The 24,094-nt window shown below is 37.1% G+C and overlaps 2 protein-coding genes across 2 annotated transcripts in view; both read left to right on the top strand.

Moving 5' to 3' along the window:
* Tenm4 (teneurin transmembrane protein 4) overlaps positions 1-24,094 on the top strand; it is a 2,730,446-nt gene that overhangs the window by 952,736 nt on the left and 1,753,616 nt on the right.
* On the top strand, positions 20,470-23,300 carry LOC114695926 (mannose-binding protein C-like). Its single transcript, XM_028873415.2, is given in 4 exon segments — positions 20,470-20,474; positions 22,718-22,893; positions 22,896-22,916; positions 22,919-23,300. Coding segments are annotated over 4 exon segments (432 nt in total). The 3' UTR covers positions 23,149-23,300.

Genomic DNA, 24,094 nt, shown 5'->3' with positions numbered 1-24,094 from the left:
TGGTCCTGTTTCCTCAGACTGGAAGCTTCTGTGTCCTCATCCCAATGGCTCTCAGCTGAATTGCTGCTCAAAATCCTGAATGCTTAACCAGCCCCATGCTGAACCAGCCAAATGCTTCTAGTTTCTGGTCCTCACGCCTTATATATCTTTCTGATTTCTACCACCACTCCCTGGGATTAAAGGCTGGCTTTCTGGGATTAAAGGCGTGTGTCACCATGCTTGGCTATTTCCAATGTGGCCTTGAACTCACAGAGATCCAGAGGGATTTCTATCTCTGGAATGCTAGGATTAAAGGTGTGAGTGCCACCATTTTCTAGCCTTTGTATCTAGTGGCTGTCTGTTCTCTGACCCCAGATAAATTTATTAGAGTACACAATATTTTGGGGAACACAATACCACCACATAAAGGAATATTCTGCAACAGCCATCAAACATTATGAATTAATTGCCACCATCTCTTCAAATAAACTAGTCTGAGAATGCTACTTGCTAATTGTAGAAATGATTAGTACAATGGTAAATGATGTAAAGGATTTTAAATTTCTATTTCATGGTATGTCTTGGCAAATATGAGCTCAAATGTCACAATAAAGTGTATGTTGTACGTGTGTTATAACTCAGAATGCAATGGCCCACCTTTTTCTTCTTAAAAGAATAGTGAATTTATTGATACACTGTGGATATTCAACTTTCATTATATTTATATATATATATATATATATATATATGTGTGTGTGTGTGTGTGTGTGTGTCTGCATATATATGTATGTATGTGTCTGTGTGTATATACATGTGTTTGTGAGAGAGAGAATGTGTATGCAATTATAGAGCTTTATACAATGTTTCACAATTTCCAAATGATCTCATTTAATATTCTTCAAGAACATTTCAGAATGCAGCTGTATTTTATGCATAATAGAGAAATAAGGAAAATGCAAGAAACAACATAGTACTAAACTCAGGTGAGAATTCATATAGGTTCCTCTGACAGAAGAGGATTTAATTTTATTTTAACATTTAGAAATAATTGTTTGGTAGTCATTAAGGTGTGAAAACGTCTTCATTTTATAAGTTAAACTTGATAGGATCTATCTAAGGGATATTCCTCATTTCAGAGACTGATGAAGTTAAGATTTTTGGTTGTTTTTTTTTTTTTTAATTTTTAGCAAACTCTCGTCAACTTCTTGTCAAAATATATGCCATCTCTGACATAATGTCACAAGTCCTGTGATAGTCTCTAGAGCCCCTTCATTGCCTTGGGATTTAAGGAATGTCCATAAACTCTATTGACTGCTTGTTAAACTCAACTTATTCTAAACAAAGAGGGTTGCTATTTTACGAGTTCGTTACTCAAGAGGCTTAAGCTATGACCTTTGTCATTAAGTCAGGCATGGGGAGGCCTAATTTCTAGGTCAAATCATCTCCTCCACCCTCACAAAATTGTCTTAAATAAATTTATTTTCTACTGTATCCTGGAGTTTTACTGTGGGACTATAATGTAAGAAACAATGACATAGGAGAGACCTTCACCGTTCCCATAAAGCTGTCATTCAGAGCATTGGTCTTTCCTGTGGCTGTCTCGTGGCTCTATTACTCATGATTCTTCAAGCTCCAAGCCATAGAAAGATTTTTTTCTCATATAAACAGTCTCTTTCACCTGATTAGACAGTTAAAACAATATATAATGGAAAAACACATATTGCATTGATAGTAGGTACTGTGGTTGTTGTTTTATATTGGTTTTGCTTTTTGAGACAGGGTCTTTCTATGCAGCTTTGGGTATCTTGAACCTTAGTATTTAGAACAGGCTGGCCTCAAAATCAAAACTCTTCCTGCTTAAACTCATGGTTAGTTGAAAATAATACAAGTATAAAATGAATTCAATATGTTTAAAGAGGAACACAGTTGTCCAGTGAATAAACAGAGTCCTACAGCACATTGCTAGCCCAAGAAAAGAACAAAGTCTGAATATTGAAGTGTGTTTTTTGTCAAATAAGTGTCATTCTTCATGACCATAAACTCACAAACCACAAGTCAAACTATCTTAACCCAGAGATGTCAGCATATGTTTACATCTCGGTTCTTTAGAACCTTCATCTAGTTAGTTCTTGTTAAGCCTCATGTTCTCCTCAGTTTCAAGCTGTGGGTCCGCAACTGTTAGCTCATTCTTCAGCCAACATTATATGGAACTACCCATGGGGATCAATAATAATTCATTGCTTTTGTTTCTGCTTTACATGAAAAATCATCTTCCTTGCATATATTCTCTGTAAACTTTCCAAGAATATAAAGTAGCTTTATTATTACTATTTTATAGAAGATTATATGAGGTTCAGACAATAGAAATAACCCATCTAAAGCCACATAGCTGGTTGGGAGGCTAAGCTGAATTTCAAAATCAAGATTAAATGGTTTTCACAGTTCACTAACTATTTCTCCTCGTCTTTCTTCATCTGCTAGAAAAACAAATATTAGGCAAGGTATATTTTTAGAAGTTGAACTTTTCTTTTGCCCAATTTTTGGTTATAGTCCCACCTCCCTAAATTCTACATTTGGATCATCACAGTGAATTTGTTTGGAAAATATCTGTCTATTCCCATGGCTCATCTCTGTATATATATATACAGAGTAGGACAGATGTGATTGCATTTATATAACTGTGGAGCATTAACCTGGAACATCATTGAATCCCTATCAGAAATTCCTTCTATTATTTTGTTAATTTTAACATTGTTAGCCTGTTTTTCTTGTGCTTTTTCAATAAATCGCCTACAATGAGCAACCTCTCATATAAATAAGAATATAAATATAAATAAAAAACCTCTCTGCATATAAATAAGAATTAATTGTGAAAGTGCGTAAATTATATAATTATAAAATGAGTCATTTGACTTGGAAACAGGTTTAATTGGGGGGATTTGGGACATATTGGGAGCACTCTGAAGCTTTCTTGGGAATTAGAGGACTCCTCCTGCCATTAATTACTGGAAATGACAAGCTTAAAAGGATTCGAAAGGAAGTCAACTCCCCAAACAAATATGCTGACTGAGTAGGTGCTAGAGTGCTCCAGCAGGAGCTGGCTCAATCTTTTAACCCTGGTCAGAAAGGACTTGTAGGACTGGCAATACAAAATTCAACCTAAAAGCACCCATAAGGTTTCAAAGACATGGGGTATAGCCAAGGTCACAACAGTTTAGTAGGAACTCAGGTCTCTCTCTTTAGACGTCTTTAGACAAAAGGATCTATCTCCAGGGGATTTTTTCTTGCTTCAGGCCAGCAGCCAGAAACTAGGTTCAACCTAAAAAGCTAAGCAGCCACCTAGGACTGGTCTGTAGGTTTGTCTCCTCTAACCAGCAACATGACTGAAAGTTGTTTTCCCATGTACTTCAGGACTCAGTACTAAAGTGAACTTCATACAGAGATCAGGGGGAGGGGGTGCTTGATCAGCAAAAGCATAGGAATGATAATTTCCTCTGTCGAATTCAGAAATTACTTTTTTAAAGAAACCAGTGCCTGGTAGTTCATGCCTGTTTATAAAACTAGATCATGAGAAAAATGTAAGAGGCATCCTTATGTTAAATGGAAGATGATATGTAAAACAAAATAAAAACCATAAAAGAAAAAGCAAGGATTTTTCAAATATGAAACAAGAACTTGAATTTGAAATTGTCCTGCAATATCTTAGGCTTTTTTTTTTTTTTTTTTTTTTTTTTATGTCAGAGGCACAAGGAACTGTGGATGAACTGTTTTCAGCTTTCCTAAAATGTTTAAATAAGGACAATGCAATAGCAAAACAAGCTAGTCTCCTGGAGTAGAAACCTATACTTAGGGATTTTGGAACAAGAGCCTGAACCTGCTAAGTGAAGTAATGCTATAAATAAGAAGTAATGCTTTGGGGCTGCAAAGTTCTGCTGTTTAATCTCCTTTGTCTGGAGAACTCTGGATGAAGGTGGAATAATAATGGTACTGGAAATGCAGATAGGTTTGCTGTCACTTTGCCAGTTTTAAATTTGACCTTAATACTCACTATTTCAGACTTCAGACAAATAAAGATTCTTTCTATTGTCCTGAGTGTAACATCTGGATAAGAATATTTATCTCAGATGAGCTGAGATAATTTAATATCAATACCAGAGTGGTCCCAATGCCTATTACATAATGAAAGTGTATTTTAGCTTAAGGGGCTAGAGAGATGGCTCAGCAGTCAAGAGCACTGGCTGCTCTTCCAGAGGACCCAGGATCAATTCCCAGCACCCACATAGCAGCTTACAACAGTTTGAAACTCCAGTTGCAGGGAATCTGAAACCTTCAAACCAATGCACATAAAATAAAGTTAAATAAATTATTAAAATATATAAAAATAAAAGAATTTTAATAAATAAAAATAAGTAAATGCATATTAGCTTCATTGTCATTTCAGCAAGAAAGTATTTGAAGGGAAAACAACTCTAAGATGCAATGCTATCTTGTTTCTTTCTTTCTTTTCCTTTTCTTTTTTCACTTTCTGCTTTTCAATATTCCTAAAATGAAAGACTTAGCATTTCCTGAATGAAACAATCATCAGGTCTCAGCTTGTGACAGATGGCCTAGCCTAAGTATTCATCAAAATTGAGGCAGGTGAGCAACATTAAGGGACTCAAGAGAGGTAATGAAGCACTTACAGAAGATCAATGAGAAGTTATCATCACACTGGGGCTTATATGGTTGGCCTTGAGTGTCAGCGAGACTGGACGGAAGCATTCTCAGAGAGCACAGGGAAGCATTGTTTATTCTCATTGCCCTTGTGGACATAGATCCATCCTTCCTCTGCTGTAAGGAAATACATGTTTGGATTTTGTTTATAATGATAGGACAGCCTTGGCTGTGCAGATGAGGCTATTTCTAGCGATTGGCATGTGAACTGAAACTGTGTGGGCAAGCTCAACCTTCAATGTAGACATCACCATCCAATTAGCTGGGGGCCCAGGTGCAGCAAAACTGTTGCATCCTAAGTGTCACTGAAGCTTTTCTACAAATAGAGGCTAATTTACAGGCTCTCAGCCACAGTAGTCTTAATTTAAAAATGGCTGTTGAGTACTCACCAAGGACAAGGTATTTCAAGACACTGGGAATCAAAGTCTCCTATACTTTATTATATATCTGTAATTTAACAGACTTGAACATAGGAATAAATCTTTTAGAGTGTAAAACTTACCATGAAGAAATCATGTCATACTGAAGCCCAAGAGGGAGTCTCTGATGGAAATGGAATACCCAAAGAGGCATCCCTAAGAAGGGACCCTCAAGGCCAGAGAGATCAAAATGACAGGATAGGTTGGGTAAGGAGCATCTTGGGACTGAGAAAAGTTCATAGCTGAGATTAAAAACCATACAAGGTTCTTGAGGCTAGAATGGCTAGAAGGAAGGTGACTAATGTGTTGACTGTCAGGAAATCAGGCTGAGCACAGCATGAGAAGCCAAGGGATATTTTAGGGAATACCCCCGTTGAAAAGATAGGCAAGGCCCTGAGCATGCATTGCAAAGTTCTAGTCTAGTACAGCTGCTAATTTGGACTGAATGAAAAATTGTTGAAGCATTTCAATCACGGAGTTGGTGTTGTCTCATTTTCATATGTACAAACCTCTACTTTATTTCTAGAGTACAACAGTTGAAAAGAGATACAAATAAAAGTGAAAACCAATTAGGAAGCCATCTGAATGACTGTGCCAGAGGCTTTGACTACATCTGTGGCAATGAAGTTACCTTGCATCTATATCACTAGCTAGTGGGAGCCACCAGATAAATATTACTTAAAATTAGAAATATCATCTGTATCATGGGATGTTATAATATTGACTAAAATGTACATCAGCATACACCAGAGCCCAAGTTTAAAGTTAAGTACTCAAAGAACACAAAGTTTTTTCTTTCCATACTCTGAAATGTTTTCTGCTCTGTAGGTATTTGCATTCTTCTTGCTATATCAGCCCAGGTTACTAGCACAGAACTTCCTGAATTACTGAATATCACAGCTCTGCAAAATGTGAAACCCTCTGAAAAGAACACCTGAAGTCTGAAGGCAAAGTCTTGCAAACTTTTAAGTGCTAGAACCAGGGTTTGAACATTCTGTTTCCATTTTAGAGTTACATAAAGGGTCCTTACAGGGTTTAAATTTTTTTATTATTTTTATTAAGAATTTTATATAGTCATATAGTTATGACTAGAACAAATCTTTACCTAATTCCTTCCCCTCCAATTTTCCCCTATCCCCCAACTACTTTTCCCTCCCTACTTCATCTGACCCCCACCATACCCCTCCTCCTCTCTCTCTGATCTATACTTACATTTCCCTATATGCACATAGGTATAGGCCCATCTCTTGCCACATCCCTGAACAACACTTACTCTTACTTTCCAAGTATCCATCACCTGCCAAAAGCTTCTCAGCTATACATGAAACTTCATGAGCCCCCCACCTCCTCTTTTCCATGCTGTTATTTTGAGCAGCTTGGTGTTATGCAGGTCTTTTACATGTAGTCACAGCTCCTATGCATTCATATGTGTAACAGTCCTCTCAAGTCTAGCAAATGCTTTCACCAAAGACACCAACTACTTCTGGCACTTTTAATCTTTTTGACCCTTTTCTACAATGATCACTGAGCCTTGTGGTGTAAGAAGGTATGGTATAGATGTTCTATTTAAAGATTAGCATTCCACAGACTCTTATTTTCTATGTGTTGACCAATTATGGGTCTTTGTATAATCACAATCTACTGCCAAAAGAAGCTTCTCTAATGAGGGTGAGAAATGCACTAATCTATGAGTATAAGGATAAGAATTGAAGAGATAGTTCAATACTGTGTCCATTTAATAGAGTATCAGTTTCCCCTGTAGGCATCATGACCAATCCAGCTATAGATTTTTGACCCAATTACTTGTACCAGGTATGAGTTACATCTTGTGTAGCAGACTTTCATCATTTCATCAGAAAGTGATTGGTTACTTCCAAAACATTTGAGAAACCATTGCACCGGTGTGCATACCTTACCAGATGTTGAATACACTTATCATAAATAGAACCTTATGGCACCATGAAAGCTAGCTGGTAGGATAAATCTTTCAGGTCAGTGCTTGCCTGATTTCTCCAGTCCTATAATTCAGATATGTTGTATCTTCTGAAATACAATTTTATTGCAGTTCTTATACCAAGTTCTTGAGGCCACCAAGAGAAATGTCAATATCCTATAAAGTTTGTGGAGGGAGTCTATTGGGTAGCATCAACCAACAACTTGAAAAGAGGGGACACATACTTGGCACTGGGTTTTAATTTGCTAACTTAAGATATTTGGGAGATATACAGTACCCATTACAGGGTAACTCCATTTAATTATCAATCATAGATTAGGTAGGTAGGTAGGTAGATAGATAGATAGATAGATAGATAGATAGATGTAGATATGTATAGCTAGGATGTGGGGTAAGGGAAACATTTATGAACTACTGGTGGGAGTATAACTTGGTACAGGCACCATGAAAGTTAATGTGGAGGATCCTCAAAAAGCTAGATATAAATCTACCCTAGAAACCAACTACCATTCCTGTGCATATTCCATGAAAAAAAAACTGTGGCATACTTCAGGGTTATTTGCTCATCCATGTCAATTGCTGCTGTGTTTGAAATAGCCAGAAAATGCAAAAAGCCTAGGTGCCCAATAATTGATGAATTGATAATGACAATATGCCTTATGTACACATTGGTGTACTATTCAGCTGTAATGAGGAGTAAAATTATAAAACTTGTAGAGAAATTGAGGGAACTTGAAATCATCTTTGTAAAGATGGTAACTGAGTCCACTCATGCTTATAGACTTTTTTTGTGGCTCATGAAAGACCAACTAAAATCACACAAAAAAGTTGTCATGATGCTACTATTTTGTAATGATACTCTATCCTGACTTATATAATTTCTCTTTAAGAGCTACAACAATGGTTTGCAAATGAAAATACATCTTTCTGATGAACCAAAAAGGATGATAAAGTTTAATTATATACATATATATACATTATAATGTGTACATATATTATATATATATATGTACACACACACGCATGCATGCACATATATGCATGCATGTGTGTGTGTGTGTGTGTGTGTGAGAGAGAGAGAGAGAGAGAGAGAGAGAGAGAGAGAGAGAGAGAGAGAGAGAGAGAGAGAGAGAATCTGTCTGCTTATGGTAAAAGTCTGGCAAAATAGAAAAGAATAAAATATCCTCATCTTACCATCATAATGTATTACAACAATTTAATATTTTTCCTTCATACTATCTTAGAATCAGGAAAAGAATGCAATTGGTTCAGTGACATTGGGTTACTTGCCTTACTATGCTGTGAGGTCAACATGAGTCTTGTGTTTTGTATCCCATGAAATTTTTCAGAAAGTTTTTGACTATTGAATGGGGAACTTAAATCAGAATTAGTATAGACATACACATATATATGTATGTTTAAATAAAATGTAGCATTTAAAATCAATTGATAATTCTAAGAAAACATTTTTCCAGAAGCAACTTATTTTAATAATTGTTACTGTGGTGATAAGAATGGCCTATGGAGGCTGGGTGGTGGTAGCACATGCCTTTAATCCCAGCACTCAGAGGCAGGTGGATCTTTGTGAGTTCAAGGCCAACCTGATCTACAAAATGAGCTCCAGGACAGCCAGGGCTACACAGAGAAATCAAGTCTTGAAAAAAAAAAAAAAGCAGAAAGAGAGAAGAAAAGAGAATATCCCAAAGAAAATCAAGAACTTAGGAAATACTCTGTTTCTGATGGGAAAAGAAAGGATTTTTCTGGTTGGCTTTAACATATTGTGATTACTTGTTATATAGTGACATGATACTAAAGTCCATGCATCATGTAAAAATGGGTATAATTAATATTCTTTTAAAAAATGAAAGTCTATGAAGCTTCTACATGGTTTAAATGTGGTCCCTAAGTGGAATATTTGGAAATGACATGCGCATTTCAGGTGTACATACTACTAACAAAAAACAGTTTTTATAATAAAAGTATTGCCAGCCTAGCATGCTGTCTTCAGAACTAAGAGAAGTGATGAGAAGCATTAGGAGTAAGAACTCCACTATCTGGTTTAACTCAACCCTGCTACACAATCTCCATGTAAACTTGAATAAGATACTAACCCTTCTTCTGTTACATTTTGTAACGTAGTCACATTTTTTTTAATTTATAGACTCCCTGTAGAGAAAAACTGATGCTTTTATAGTCACATCACATAATAACCTCTCATGAAACTTCATTTTTCATTATTCCTTGTAAGATTTTATAATTCATAAGGGACGCAAAATTTCTGATATTGCTGGAAGTCCTTGTGGTAATAATTAGGAAGTCTATATAATTGATCAACCACACCAAACTACTTTAAATTTAAATTTTTAATTTGGGGATAATTATAGGTTCACATAAAGTTATGATTAATTATATGCTAATATAATCTCTACCACTTATATATTTCCCAAAGGGGAATCATCTTGAAAAAGTATACTATATTCCAATGCTACTATTTTCTACTGATCACAGTTGATAATTAGTTCCCTCATCAGAGAACCCCCATACTGCCATCCCCACACCTCCTATGTGCTAGTTACAGTCAATCCCCACTGTGCCCTCTATTTCTATAAGTCTGTGACTTCACCTTGCCATGCAAAGGGAAGCATGAGTGTTAACTTTTGTATTGGCTACTTCCACTTTGCAAAGTATCCTGAAGATCCATGTGAGTTGATAACTGTGCATCAACAATTTATTTATTCTTATCAATAAGAAGTATAATATACTTTTGTTTTACTATGGTTGTTACATTCACCTCTGAAGCTGGAATGCAGTTCACTAATCATATGCTTGCTTATCATGCCTGAGGTTATAGGTTCTGTCTCTGTTGCTGCTTGTACATGGTGGGTGGGTATTTAGAAAAAATGCTATGAACAGTTATGCTGTAGGCATATACAGGTATTTTAATATTAATCTTGCCATGTGGATTTAAATGTTGAAACCTTTTATGAGATACATTGAAGGCAGTTTTAAAGAGATGACTTTGTGTTGTAGTTTGCATTCTGTTTCTGTGAAAAATATCATATACCAAAACAACTTGGGGAAGAAAGAGTATTTTGTCATACAATTTATGGTCCATCATTGAGAGGTAGGAATTCAAGGCAGAGACCCGGAGGCAGAAACTGAAGCAGAGATCATGGAGGAGAGATGCTGACTGGATTGTTCCACAGCCCATGTTTAGCTACTTTCTTACTTAGGTCAGGCCAGTGCCTCACAGATGGTAGCACTCATAGTATCAAGGGACGTCATACATCACTTTGCAATCAAAAAAATGTCCCAGTAGACAAGCCCAAAGACCAATCTAATGCAATCAATTCCCTGACTGAGATTTCTTTTTCCTAGGTATGTCTATGTTTGTGTTAAGTTGAAAAAAAAATGATCCTGTCATAAGGCAAATTAACTATCCATCAGCATGCATGGTGACATCCATGCCATTTGTATGTGTGTGTAACAGAGGCTTAAATATCCCTTAACCCCTGTATTTTCTCATTGCATGTATTCCCAATATTATAAATTAGAAATCTACAATTGTTTTTTGTATAAGTAATTTTCTTCTTTGTAGTGTCTGACCTACATTTTGCAGTGTTCCTCCTCCATATCTAGTAACCACTGTTGTAGTCCCCATTTCTTCATGGTCATGGTTTTTGTTTTGTTGTTATTGTTGTTTTCTTGGAAGAGTGGTTTTACATTTCAGCTGGACATGTGGTCACATAGCTTTTTCTTTTTTTCTTTTTCTTTTCTTTTTCAAGGCTTATTTTACTTTACTTAGCATATTGTCTTATAGATTTATCCAATACCAGGGCAAATGACAAGACCCTATTTCTTTTTGTAGGAAGAGCAATAGTCAATTGTCTGGATACAGGCTTTTTTCTGCTTTTGCTTTTTTTTTAATTTTGTTTATGTGTGTGTATAAGTGCATATATATATATATATATATATATATATATATATATATGTGTGTGTGTGTGTGTGTGTGCGTGTGTGTGTGTGTGTGTATGCAGATTATCGTGTGTGTGTGAATTCAGAACTTTTTTTACTTTATGTGTGTGTGTAAATTAATTTTTTAACTTTACTTATTTATCTGTGTGTGTGCTCGTATGTATGTGTGTGTGTGCGCGCGTGTGTGTGTGTGTGTGTGTGTGTGTGTGTGTGTGTGTGTGTGTGTATGCCCTCAGCACATGTATATAAAAGACAAAATATCTGGAGTTGCTTCTCTACTTGGAGCCTGGGTTGAGAACTCAGTAATCAGGCTTTTTTGCTTGTGCCTTTACCTGCTGAGCCAAGTTTTCATTTGTGAAGCCATACCACATGCGAACCAGAGTTTTCATCTCATTGCATTGACACCCATGGCTTCAGTTTCTAGATTTTATGGTAATCACATATGTAGTTTTCTAAGAAACTCCTAAACTGTTTGTCAAATTAATATTATTTTAATAGAGTGGGTTTTTTGTTATGTTTTTTTGTTTTTGTTTTGCTTTTGTTTTGTTTTGTTTTTCAAGACAGTTGTTTCTCTGTGTAGTTTTGGTGTCTGTCATGGATCTTGCTCTGTAGAGCAGGCTGGCCTTGAACTCAAAGATCCGCTTGGATCTGCCTCCCAAGTGCTGGGATTAAAGGCGTGTGCCACCATTGCCTGGCTAGTGAAGTGTTTGTTTGTTTGTTTGTTTGTTTGTTTGTTTGTTTGTTTTTCTACATCTTCACCAGCATTAATGTTGGTTCTTTTACTTGATTTTTTTCTCCCACAGTTTTAGAAGTTCTGTAAGTTTGTAAAGATCACAAGAAATGCCATGTAGCATCCTGTGCAGTCCTGAATCCCTGTCACTTTGACATGCTGCAACTGGGTCTAAAATCTTTCTATGATCCTTGTTGACTTGAGCTAACTCTTATAATAAGATCCAGGTATGAGTATAAAGTGAAATATAGTAAAAAAAAATTATGATGCTTTTGTTGTTAAATATGTTCAGAACAATCATTTGTTCTTCATAAAATAGCATGAAATAACAAAATCTAAACTTCATAGCAAATTAATGTAAGAGTTGGAGTGGTTCAATCAGTTTCAAGGAATATAGATAGAAAATTAAAGAATCATAAATTGAACTGAGAAATGCACAATAATGTATATTTTCATGCAAGCAGTGTGGATTGACACCTGCCTGTTGCCATTGCACATGGGGGCATGGTGAAAATGATCACAACTACAATTTCGAAGAAGGTCCTCATATGTGGATGATCATCACATAGGGTAATGTTTTCATGAGGGAGCATAAATGCATTTGAACTGTAGGAAGAGATGAGATTTTTCTAAATACCATTTTGTGTAGCCATAGGATAGAGATGCAATGAAGCAGCAGTCAAGCTACATTACCTCAACAATCCATTTCCTAAGTAGGAAATTGTACCACTATATATTTATTATCTTTAATCATGTATTATATAAACACAATAGTGTAAGTAATGAGGATGATCATTAGACAAAATTTGGAAACTGAAATCTGATACAGATAAGCAGCAAAACTGAGTAGAAAATGAAGTGAAAGCTGTTTGTACATAACTGTGCTCAGGCTGCTAACAAATCTTTCTACCTTCATTGTATCTGTTTTGAAAAGACAGATATTATTCACTTTCTTCTCTTTCATTCACACTAACAAACTTATTTATTTATAGTTAAACATTTATTTCACCATCTTCACTAAAAAATACAATCTATTGTTTGGTTTTTGTGAAAAACAGAATGTAATGTATTTTTTTTATTTTAAACACAGCAATGGAAAAGACAAACTTAAAATTTGCAAGTGAATTGAATGGTTACTTTGTCCAAAGCAAATATGCAAATGAAAGTAGGGACAGGGAAAGATATGCAGCATTGTCAATCCTTAGTAAAATGCTAATCAAAATCTCAAAGAATTACTCTTTCATACTTATCAAGATAATGAACATCAAAACCGCAGAAGAAAACAAATGTTGCCAAGAGTGTAGAGAGACTTGGACCTTGTGCCTCGCTAGGAAAAGTGAGAAGTGATGTAGCCATCATAGAGCACAGTAGAATAGGGTTTCAATACCCATATCACTGCATAGTCTAGCAGTGACACTGTGTTATTTACTTTTCGACTGCTATGAGAAAAGACCATGGCCAAGGCAACTTATAGAAGAGTTTACTTTGACTTACACTTCAAGAGAATTATGAGTCCCTCATGGTGAGGAGACCCTGTAGCAATGGGAAGGCATGGTGGCACCAGCAGGAAGCTGAGGGCTTACACCTTGAACAACAAGCAGGAAGCAAAGAGGGTCAATTGGGAGTGGCTTGAGTCTTTAAGCTTTCAGATAAGCTCTCAAAGCCAGCCCCCATAGCAACATACTTCCTCCAACAAGGCCTCATATCCTGAAACTCCCAAATAGGACCACCAACTAGGGATCAAGTATCAAATATTCAATTCAGTAGGAGGTATTTTCATTCAAACCACCACACACTGGTAAGCGTATTCCCCAAAGTGATTGGAAATAGAGACCCACACATATATTTGTACACACATGTTCTTATCTTTCTTAGTCAGTATAGCCAAAAAAGATAGAAGTAGTTCAACTGTCCAATGATAAATTTGTAGGCAAAATGTGATATATTCCTATAATGAAATCATGTTTAAAATAAAAAATGAGTGAAATAATCACATTATAAGGATAAATTTTGAAAACAGTATATAAAGTAAAATAAATCAGACTTACAACAGCAATAAATGATTCCATTTAGTTTATACTTACAGTAGTTCAAGTAATGGAGGCTGAAAATAAATTGATTATTTCAGGGACTTTGAGTGGGGGTAGGGATAGGGAGCTACTACTTAATATGTGCAGATTTTCAGTATGAAAAAAACAGAAATGTTCTAGAAGAGAAGGCTGTTTGTATTTGCACAACAACCTGAATGCCTTTAGTGCCACTGAAATGTATACCGAATGCATAAAACAGCCAATTCCATATCACGTATATTTATTATCACAATGACAAAGGAGTGTTTTTTTTTTTTTAAGATTTATTTATTATGTATACTGTGTTCTGCTTGCACGCCAGAAGAGGGCGCCAGATCTCATTGCAGATGGTTGTGAGCCACTTTGTGGTTGCTGGGAATTGAACTCAGGACCTCTGGAAGAACAAGCAGTGCTCTTAACCATTGAGCCATCTCTCCAGCCCCAAAGGAGTGTTTTTTGTACCATATTGTTCCTCCTATTAATTGCACAGACCACTAATAATTAATTGGAAGTAAAAATAAGTTAACAATTCATGTGTTGCGTAAGTTTTTAGTGTTTTACTTTTATGAGGAAGTTAAGAGGCTCATGTGTAAACCTGTAAGAAGTGGAATTAGCTGGGCACTGGTGATGCATTCCTTTAATCCCAGCACTTGGAAGGTCTCCAGAGGCAGGAGGATCTCTGTGAGTTCAAGGCACAACTTGGTCTATAGAGTGAGTTCCAGGACAGTCAGGACTGTTTCACAGAGTAATCCTATTTTTTTAAAAGTGGAATTATTCCTGACAGTGAATTATTCCTGTAGATGTCAATAATACTCTCATATATTATTACATGTACAAGACATCATAACATTTTGCTTTGTTGAACTCATTTACTTACTACCAGAATCCTAGAGATAGATGCTCTCACTACTGTCTATCATTAAGCCAGTAAGAAAATGAATCCTAACATGCTTTAATAATATGAGGGCTAATCTTAAATATTTATTTAATTGGGTTGAGCAGGAAAAGTACTCAGGGAGTTATCAAGGCACATATTTGTGTATGTCTGCAAGAATGTTTATATAGTGACATGAATGTGAGTGGTGACATCCTACAAGCTGGTGACACACAATAAAAGGAGAAAGAAGGGAACCAGTTAGTGAAGGAATTATCTATTTTCTGCCAATATCCTATGAGCTTTTGTTCTCTGCTACTCTTCCCATCATAATGAATTGAGACCCCAAAAATCATGACCCAAACCAAACCTTTTCTTCTATAAGTTCCCTTTCCCAGTTTTTTGTTACAGTAAGGAAAAGTTTAACACAATATATTGCCTAAACTATTAAACTCATTTAGGGCAGGTCTAGAATGTACATAAAGTCTAGAAATATGCCATTACTAGTTATTACTAGTAATTACTAGTGATTACTAGTTATTTGCTTCTTAGCTGGTCACCTTGGACATTACTCATGATCTTGATGACCTCTCCAATGTCTGTGCCCCTGCCCCCTGCTTGTTATTTTGGAAAACCTTTTGTACCTTTAACCACACATTAGGTCTTAGATAAGCACTTTCATTCATCAATTCAAGTGTAAACCTACAAGTTCCAGGAGGTTGAAAAGTGCCTTCTTTGCTTCTGTACCTCTAGGCCTGAGAACACTGACTGGCACATAATGTACATGATGTGTGCTCAATAACTGTAAATGAATGAATGATGCAAAGGGAATATGTAAGTGGAATCATGTCCAATTCTTTAGTTGAAACCCACTGTTTATTATGCCCCCCCCTCTATCTGAGACCTATTGAAAAACAATGTGGTCAAGTTCCTGTTCAGACAGACTGACAACAATAAAAGGAACTCTAGCTTCCGCTAGTGGCTTCATTAACATCAACACTGAAATAAGCCAGCCTCATATTAAGACAGTGCTGTAGGAATCTAAACTGATCCCTGTTCCCCAAAAAAGTAATATTCTACATAAATACAACTATTATATGTACATGGCAAAAATCACAGAAAACTATATGTGCTGAAGCATACCTATAAATATTGTTTGAGTATTATTATTTTTTAATTGCTGATGAGTTTTTACCTTTAGAGTAGAATACAGAAAATGCAAAGAGAAAAGTTTAGAAAAATGCTCATCTACTTATCAGCAGTGCCTATGAAAGTACCTTTAAAATTTATAAATTATTAATCAAATGGAAATTTCATAGATGTTGGGTTGGGTCTAGAGATGTCCTATGAAATGAGAAAAAGTGGTGTAGTTTATGCTTTGACTTGGGAAAACAGATGAATTGTTTTCTTCTTGAACATGAGGCTAATGGAAGTTAATTGGAAATTTAAGTCAATTTTGCCTCACTTCACACCAGAAAAAGGAAAGATTACACAGACAAACCAAAAGTACATGTTTTGTTTTAAGTCAGCAGGTACTTGACGCAAAAACAATTCTTTTTGTTTTCCTCTGTGTGAAATTATCCATCTCATTCAAGTAAAATTGGTTTTGGTACCATTATCACGACGCTTATGAAACTGTGGTGGTTTTTTGTTGTTGTTGTTGTTGTTGTTGTTGTTTCCAGAGAATAATGGGACTGTTGCTATTTGTTTGTTGTTTAGGTGGTCGGTTGGCTGTTATGAGGGAGCAGGTGTGAAGGCTGGCTAGATAATTGCCCCAATCAATTACTTTCTCTGGTTTTTTGGGTTGCTCTGAGTAAGGACAGTAGTGTGGCAAGTGACCAGGGCTGCTTGTTTGCTAGGTAATAAACTTCAATTCTGAGAAATAGCCAGGGGCCTCTCTCTTAACAGCACCAAAATGAATGGCGTGCCTCTAGTTTCCTGGATGTTTTACATTTACAAATGAGAGAGAAATTGTGCACAGCTCTGAATTATTAAAAGGGAAGATTTATGGCCACATGTCAGATAAAAAGGTACACCAAGAGGGTGCATTCTAAAATAGATAAAAGGACATACTTAAGCACGTCAAAGTGGCATGCTCTTGGTCATGGCAGGCTTCACATTCATTGTACTTACTGTGTTTTCCTAATTGCTATGAAAACACAATCCACATAAAATGTGCTAATGTAAATGAATTTGAGAAAGTTAAATAACAAAACTTATGTATACCATACTCTTCATTTAGATATTTGTATACAAATGAGAACAATATGGTGGGGGAGAATGTAACATAGACATTAACCATTCATTTCCCAGTCATAGAAATGTAAATATTTTGTTCTTTTTACAGTTCAGATTTCAAGATTATTCTGTAAAGGAAATGGATTACTTTTATTTGTTTGTGACACTGAGTTTGAAAAGTAGAACTGACAGCTGAATGAGCTTGAATCACCAGACTACATAAAGGGTAAACTTTAAATGTTGAATAAATCTGTTGCATTTATATAAAAGTCTCATGGTTATGTCTTGTGTCTCAGAAAGTAAATAAGATCATCATCTTTAATTTACTTTGATGTTAATTCAATAACCTAGAGTGAGAAGGACTTTTGTTGTGAAAGTTGGGATTTTTCTGCAAATGTTTAATTGAACATATATTCAGGCCCAAGAATTTTTCTAAGTACTACAGGGCATAAGGCAGTGAAGCAGGCCAAAATAATTTCCCTAGGAGAATTTATGTTTTCATGTGAAAAAGTGACATGAGATTATTAATTGTATTAACAGTATTGTAAAAGATAGCCAGTGGCATAGAGATTATAAAAAGTATAGCAAATTATAGGGAAGAAGGAAGGTTGGAAGTGAGTGAAATTATAGAATGATTAGTCAAGGTGAGCACTACTGAGATGGCATTTGAACAACTATTTGGAGCAGGGAAAACAGAAATCATGAAGCTAAAAGGGAGAAAGAGTGTTCCAAGTATATGGAACACACACACACACACACACACACACACACACACACACACACACAAAGACACTAAGACAGAAGTGTGTCAGTTACATACAGGAGGAACAAAAGAGGTGATCATGCTTAAAGGACATGGAATATGAATATAACGTGTCAAGGTCAGAGATAAAACTGGTTAGAGAATAAGCAAGATCCTTGACTATTATTGTGGTTGAAGAAATGATCTTACTATCTCAAGGTCTTTAAGTTATTGTTGCGCTGGATATGTAGTGAATAGATTCTATCAGGACTGGAATAGAAGCAATGGGCTCAGTCAGGGGTGTAAGGCAACAAAGCACAGAAATGATGGTGGTGGCTTAGGTGAGGGTGCAGAGAAAGAGTGAGAAATGGACACATTCTGAATGTTGAGTCAAACACATTCTCGGTTTGTAGAGGAGTCCTTAATAATGGTTCCACAAACTTTTGCTTCAGAACTGGAATGGATAGCATTTTGTTAGCTGAGCTAATGAAGACTCTTCATGTTAAGAATTTGTGTAGAAAATAGGGCATCTATCTTGAATGTGTTCACGTTTATAGAACTTATAAATATTCTGCTAGAAAGAACCAAGTCACCATCGTCTATTACAAATCTTGTTTTCAAGATACACACTGGCTTGAAAATATAATTTTGAGGATCGTTGGTATTTCTGAGTAAGGAAACACTGCAACTTTTAAGATTTGGATAGAGTCACGGTTTTCAAAGCATATTGCTGATAGGCTAGGAGAGAGATTTTTTAGTAGCATCCTTGCCTTGGAAGCACAATGATGTGAGTTTAATTCCCAGGACATAAGTCAAGAAAGATATCTAGAGTGGCACATACTTTTAATCTCAGCTTGGGCAGGGCAGTGGATTCCAGTTACACACCAGAACACCAATCTAGCCTGCTTGGTGAGTTCCATTTTGGTGAGTAGTTGGCACCTAAGGGCTTCATGTGCTCCTGCACACACAAACGTACCCACTCACCCATTCACTACTACTCAACCACACACAAAAGAAATCTGAGAAAGGGTATCCAAAAGAGCAAGAAAAGCTAGAAGAGAAAAAATTCAAGGCAGAGTAAATATGATATGTCCCAAATAGGAACCATTTAATGGGAAATAGAGGGGAACTGGATATTGCAAGTGGACATAGCTCCTCCAAAGAGCTTTGGTTTTCAACAGTGAGGGAATGACAGGAACTGGGGTAGAGTTTCGTCAAAGGAAGTAAGTACTGTTTTATTTCAAAACTGATTCAAGAGAGAGGAAATGTAAATGATAAAAGAGAAGGAGGGGAAAAACATAGGACAAAGACCTTGAGTGAGTCCCCAGATGTGCAGCTGAAAAAAGTTCAAGAGAAAGGAACAGTTTCAATGATGCTCTTAGATGCAGCATTGGAACAGGTAGCATTTCTCAGATTGTTTTCATTTCCTTAGTGAAATGGGGTTGTAGAACTAGTACATGTACTTTCAACACAGGGAGCATACACAGTTAGATTTTTGTTTGTTTGTTTTTCGAGATAGGGTTTCTCTGTGTAGCTTTGCGCCTTTCCTGGATCTCTCTGTAGACCAGGCTGGCCTCCAACTCACAGATATCTGCCTGGCTCTGCCTCCCGAGTGCTGGAATTAAAGGCGTGTGCCACCACCACCCGGCCACTACTGTGCATTTAATGTTGTGAGAAATATTTCTAGGAATGTACACAATAGGGAAGCTTAAGCCTCTTGAGAGTTATTGGCACCAGAGAAAGCTTCTCAAGTCTTTGAAATGCTATTAGAACAAGACATAGGTGTCAGTTTGCCAAATGCACGTAAGGCAGGGGGAGGAAATGCAATTGAGGATTCTGGAATAAGAACATAAGCAGTTGATAGAGTTCACAAGCTGATAAGAGGGATGACTTGCATTGAAAAATGGCAGCTGGAGTTTACATATTAATGAAGAATAGTCTGAAATCCTTCCTTCGGGCGTGTGGGATGGGTTTGAACATTAACATTTGATATGGACAGATGTATACTAAGATTCATTGAACATTTTTAGCTCAAACAGGAAGGATGAAAGATAATGAACTACTTTTCAATCTGAGAGAGCAGGTTAGAGTGTGTTAGTTGTGAGGAGTGGGCTGGCTGAGGAGAATGGTGGTGGTGGTGGAGGGAAGAGGGGGTGTTGGAAAAAATTCAGAAAGAAAAGGCCACCTTGGTTTATATGGTGTCAAGGTATAAATATGTTGCTGATGGAATGATAGAAACACAGGTTATGACTTAGCAATAACTTTAAATGTAGTGGAGGTAAAGGCTTTAGGGAAAGGGGTTGATGATGCTATGATACAGCTCAGTTAAAATTTAAAGAAAAAAGAATAGGATAACTAATTTGAAAGCCATGAACAGGAGATTCAATAATCAGCTTCCAATCACTCCAAAGTACAAAGCAGAGTGGCGCATGGATGTCAAGGTTGCAGACTAGATTCTTCTGATTGTGATGCTCAGAAGCTAGTGTCCTTTCACTCAAGTTTGTCTTTCTTTTTTTAAAGAATGAATTAGCATGCTCTTTAATGATTCCATGTGGAATTCTCATGTATTTTGAAACACAGGGTATGAATGTCTTAGCATTGTCCTTGATACCTTTATGCTTTCCAAACAATTAATATGTCACTATAAAGCACTTGCATCTAAATTGATTTTGTTGATCATATCCCCAGCTATTAATTTTCTAGGAAAGTCTGCATTAGGGGAAAAGGAGAAAAGAGAAAGGAGTACTTTTTTTGTTGTTGTTGAGACTTAGGCAGAATGAGGTAGGTTATCTGTGGCATAAGAAGTCATTTGCTCCCAATGTGGCCTCCACTGATGGCACTATCTCTCCAAGAATGTAACAAGCTTTGGGAGAGGTTAATGCTCACATCTAACCACCAATATCAGCCAAAGTGTTATGAAAATTAACATTGTACTTTGTTCAACTTATTTATCCTACTCCCCTTCTTCAACTTTCTCTATTAAAACTACAAATAACCCAAAATAAAATGAAGATAATTTATTAAGTGTCATGCATGATGCTAGAGTTTTATAGTCCTAAATGCATTTAAGTCTCTGAGTTGTACTGCTTAACTGGTATTAATTCTAATGCAGGTGAAGGAAATAGATGCTTGCCTGAGTAGGTTATTTTCCTGAATTAAAAAAAGCAGTCATTTTAACAACACTTACTTTCTATTCTACTGTACCTTTTTGGCATATCAATAAACAAACCAAAATACTAAAAATATGGATAAATATGACCCCAGGGTTTTGGGCATACATTCATTGCTGTGCAACTGGAGGGTCATTGAGAATTGTCTTCAAAGAAGTATTTGTCTTTTGTAGAGATGGAATCCCATGAAAGCAACTTGCTGTCCTTTTGTTGTTTGAATGCTGTATTTCCCTGATGCTTTGGGAAGGATTTGGAGTCTTCACAATGAAAGATGAGACCTTTATTGTGACAGGACAGCAATCTAATTTATCTCTGACAACGTTTCCCCTTCACCTAGTATAAATGATGTCATTCCCTATAATGTAGAATATAAAACAAGGCAGAAGTCATCTGGGGCAAACAATGAGCAATGTCTTTAGTTTTTTGTGAACACCACTGTGCATTCATCCCCAGGGTCTCCAAAGGAAGAGATTGAGTACCGCATATGGCTTTTGAATCCAACCTCACAGGATCATTCTAAAGATAAACTGGCATCATTTGAACAATGTGACCACAGAGTCACTGACTCCTGGTGCATTTTCATTTTATTTTTTGCTCTTTTCTCCTTCTAAAAGGGGAGATGTATCATAGAACACACCGTTGAATTTCACAAGCAGTTGTGTGTGTGTGTATGTGTGTGTGTTACTAGCATCTATTTAATACAGGCCATAGGTAATTAATAACCTTTCAGACCAGAGGTTAAAATATTAAAGTACATATGCTATAATATATAAATTATATTTTGGTTTTACTGAAATTTGTCATGAATGAAATCAGCAATATTCTCTCTGAGTTCCTCATTATTCAAACGGGAAGAGCATGTGCTACTTCCTGTGGACTCAGTACCTGTAACATGGTCCCAGCTTCTCTCATTAAGAAATGAACTCCATCCCCAGGGGAGTCTTTGCCCTGGAAGAGATGGGAATGGGGGGTGGGCCAGAGGCTCTCCATGGTCTCCTTTTAGCCCCACTGCTCCCTTTGGCCCAGGAGTCCCTGGGGATCCTGCTGGTCCTATCTTTCCAGAAGGGTGCTGCAAGCCTCTGAGCCCTTGACCTATTCAGAGGGCCTGATCCAGTTGGCAGGCCCTCAGCCTTTGGTTCATAGTTCATGTGTTTCCATTCGTTTGGCTATTTGTCCCTGTGCTTTATCCAACCTTGGTTTCAATAATTCTCGCTCATATAAACCCTCCTCTTTCTCGCTAATTAGACTCCCAGAGCTCCACCCAGGGCCTAGCCATGGATCTCTGCATCCAGATTCCTCAGTCCTTGGATGGGGTTTCTGGCACGACTATTAGGGTGTTTGGCCATCCCATCACCAGAGTAGGTCAGTTCCGGCTGTCTTTCGACCATTGCCAGCAGTCTGTTGTGGGGGTATCTTTGTGCATTTCTGTGGGCCTCTCTAGCACTTTGTTTCTTCCTTTTCTCATGTGGTCTTCATTTACCATGGTCTCCTATTCCTTGTTCTCCCTCTCTGTTCTTGATCCAGCTGGGATCTCCCACTCCCACAGGCTCTCTTTCCCTTGACCCTCGCCCTTCATTACTCCCACTCATGTCTAGGTTGTCCATGTAGATCTCAGCCATTTCTCCATCATTGGGTGATCCTCGTGTCTTTCTTGGGGTCCTGTGTTCCAGGTAGCCTCCCTGGTGATGTGAGTAGCAGTCCAGTCATCCTTGTTCTACCTCTAGTATCCTCATATGAGTGAGTACATACCATATTTGTCTTTCTGAGTCTGGGTTGCCTCACTCAGGATGAATTTTCTAGATCCATCCATTTGCCTGCAAAGGCAGTGTGACCACTAACCTGCTGATGGTGCAGAGAATATGATACCAGAAAAATCAATGCAGAAATCGCAGCTCTACAAGCAGAGCTGAGAGGCATTAAGAGGTGGGTGCTCTTCTCCACAAGTGAAGAAGCTGGAAAGAAGTGCTTTGTGAACACTGGCAGAAAAATGAGCTTTAATGGAGTGAAGGCTCTGTGCTCCCAATTCCAGGCCTCACTCCCAGGAATGCTGAGGAAAAATGCAGAAGGTGGCTAAAGAGATTGCCTACATGGGCTTGACAGATGAGAGGACTGAAAACCAGTTTTTGGACTTGAAAGGAAACAGACTGCAGTACACTAACTGGAATGATGGTGAACCCAACAACACAGGGGATGAGAAAGAGTGTGTGGTACTCCTGTTAAATAGCAAATGGAATGATGTCCACTGCTTGGACTCCTTTTTGGCAGTCTGTGAGTTCTCAGACTGAGGGTGTTTGTTTCTCAGTCCTCGTTGATGCCTTATTGTGCTCCATAAGTCCACAATTTGTTCTGAAATATAAACGAGGTAAAAATATAAACAATTAAGCATTAGTGGCCCAATTAAACTATACTGCTTTTTTTTTCTGGAATAGTATTTCCTTGTGAAGACGTAAAAATAAAATGAGTTTGGCCTCTTCGTTTATGACAAACAAGAAATATATAAATTTTATATATATATATATATTTAGCAATAGCCACAAGTATTCCAAGTATGGTCAGAATAGAAATAAGAGTTTACACAGAGCAAAGAGAACAGAGACCAAGGAGCTGGCTAATAGATGTATTTTGACAAAAATATCAAACACGTCAGAATTTTTGGAGAATTTTGATATTAGAAGGAATAGCAGTGGAGACATTTAAAAGGGACAGAGCTCCAGGCAGAGAAGAGGAGGGAAGGGACAAACTGTAGACCATGTGCTCAGATTTGCACACAGCTGATACTAATATAATAAGCAGGCAAATATACAGTTGGGGATAGCTTATATTTTCTCCCACCTTCAGTACTAAGGGCCCAGACTCATCCTTAAAGCAAAGGAAAAATACTGCAGAGTTGTACTTGTGTAGAAATGCTAAAATTTCACCTGGGTGAAAAGATTCTCAGGTCTTTTGAGTCCTCCTGTCATGTGTCACCTAATTCAGTGAGTTAATGAAACAGAACAGTCTCGTGGCTTTGTACACAAAATGCCCACTCTCTTTTCCCCATGCTCTCGATGTACTCCTGAGGTGAGCCACCACCAAAATTATCACACCTTAGGTCGTGTGTTTAACTACTCTCCCAACAAACACTTTCGTGTCAGATGCAATTTACATAACACGTAGAAGTTGTTTATAGTCATAAATTTGATCTTTCCAATTACTTATTAAAAAGTGCTCCTATATGAAATATTTCTGGAA

The sequence above is a fragment of the Peromyscus leucopus genome, chromosome 1 (genome assembly GCF_004664715.2).
Source record: "Peromyscus leucopus breed LL Stock chromosome 1, UCI_PerLeu_2.1, whole genome shotgun sequence".
In the NCBI taxonomy this organism is placed as follows: Eukaryota; Metazoa; Chordata; class Mammalia; order Rodentia; family Cricetidae; genus Peromyscus; species Peromyscus leucopus.
This window is presented reverse-complemented; position numbering and strand designations above follow the sequence as displayed.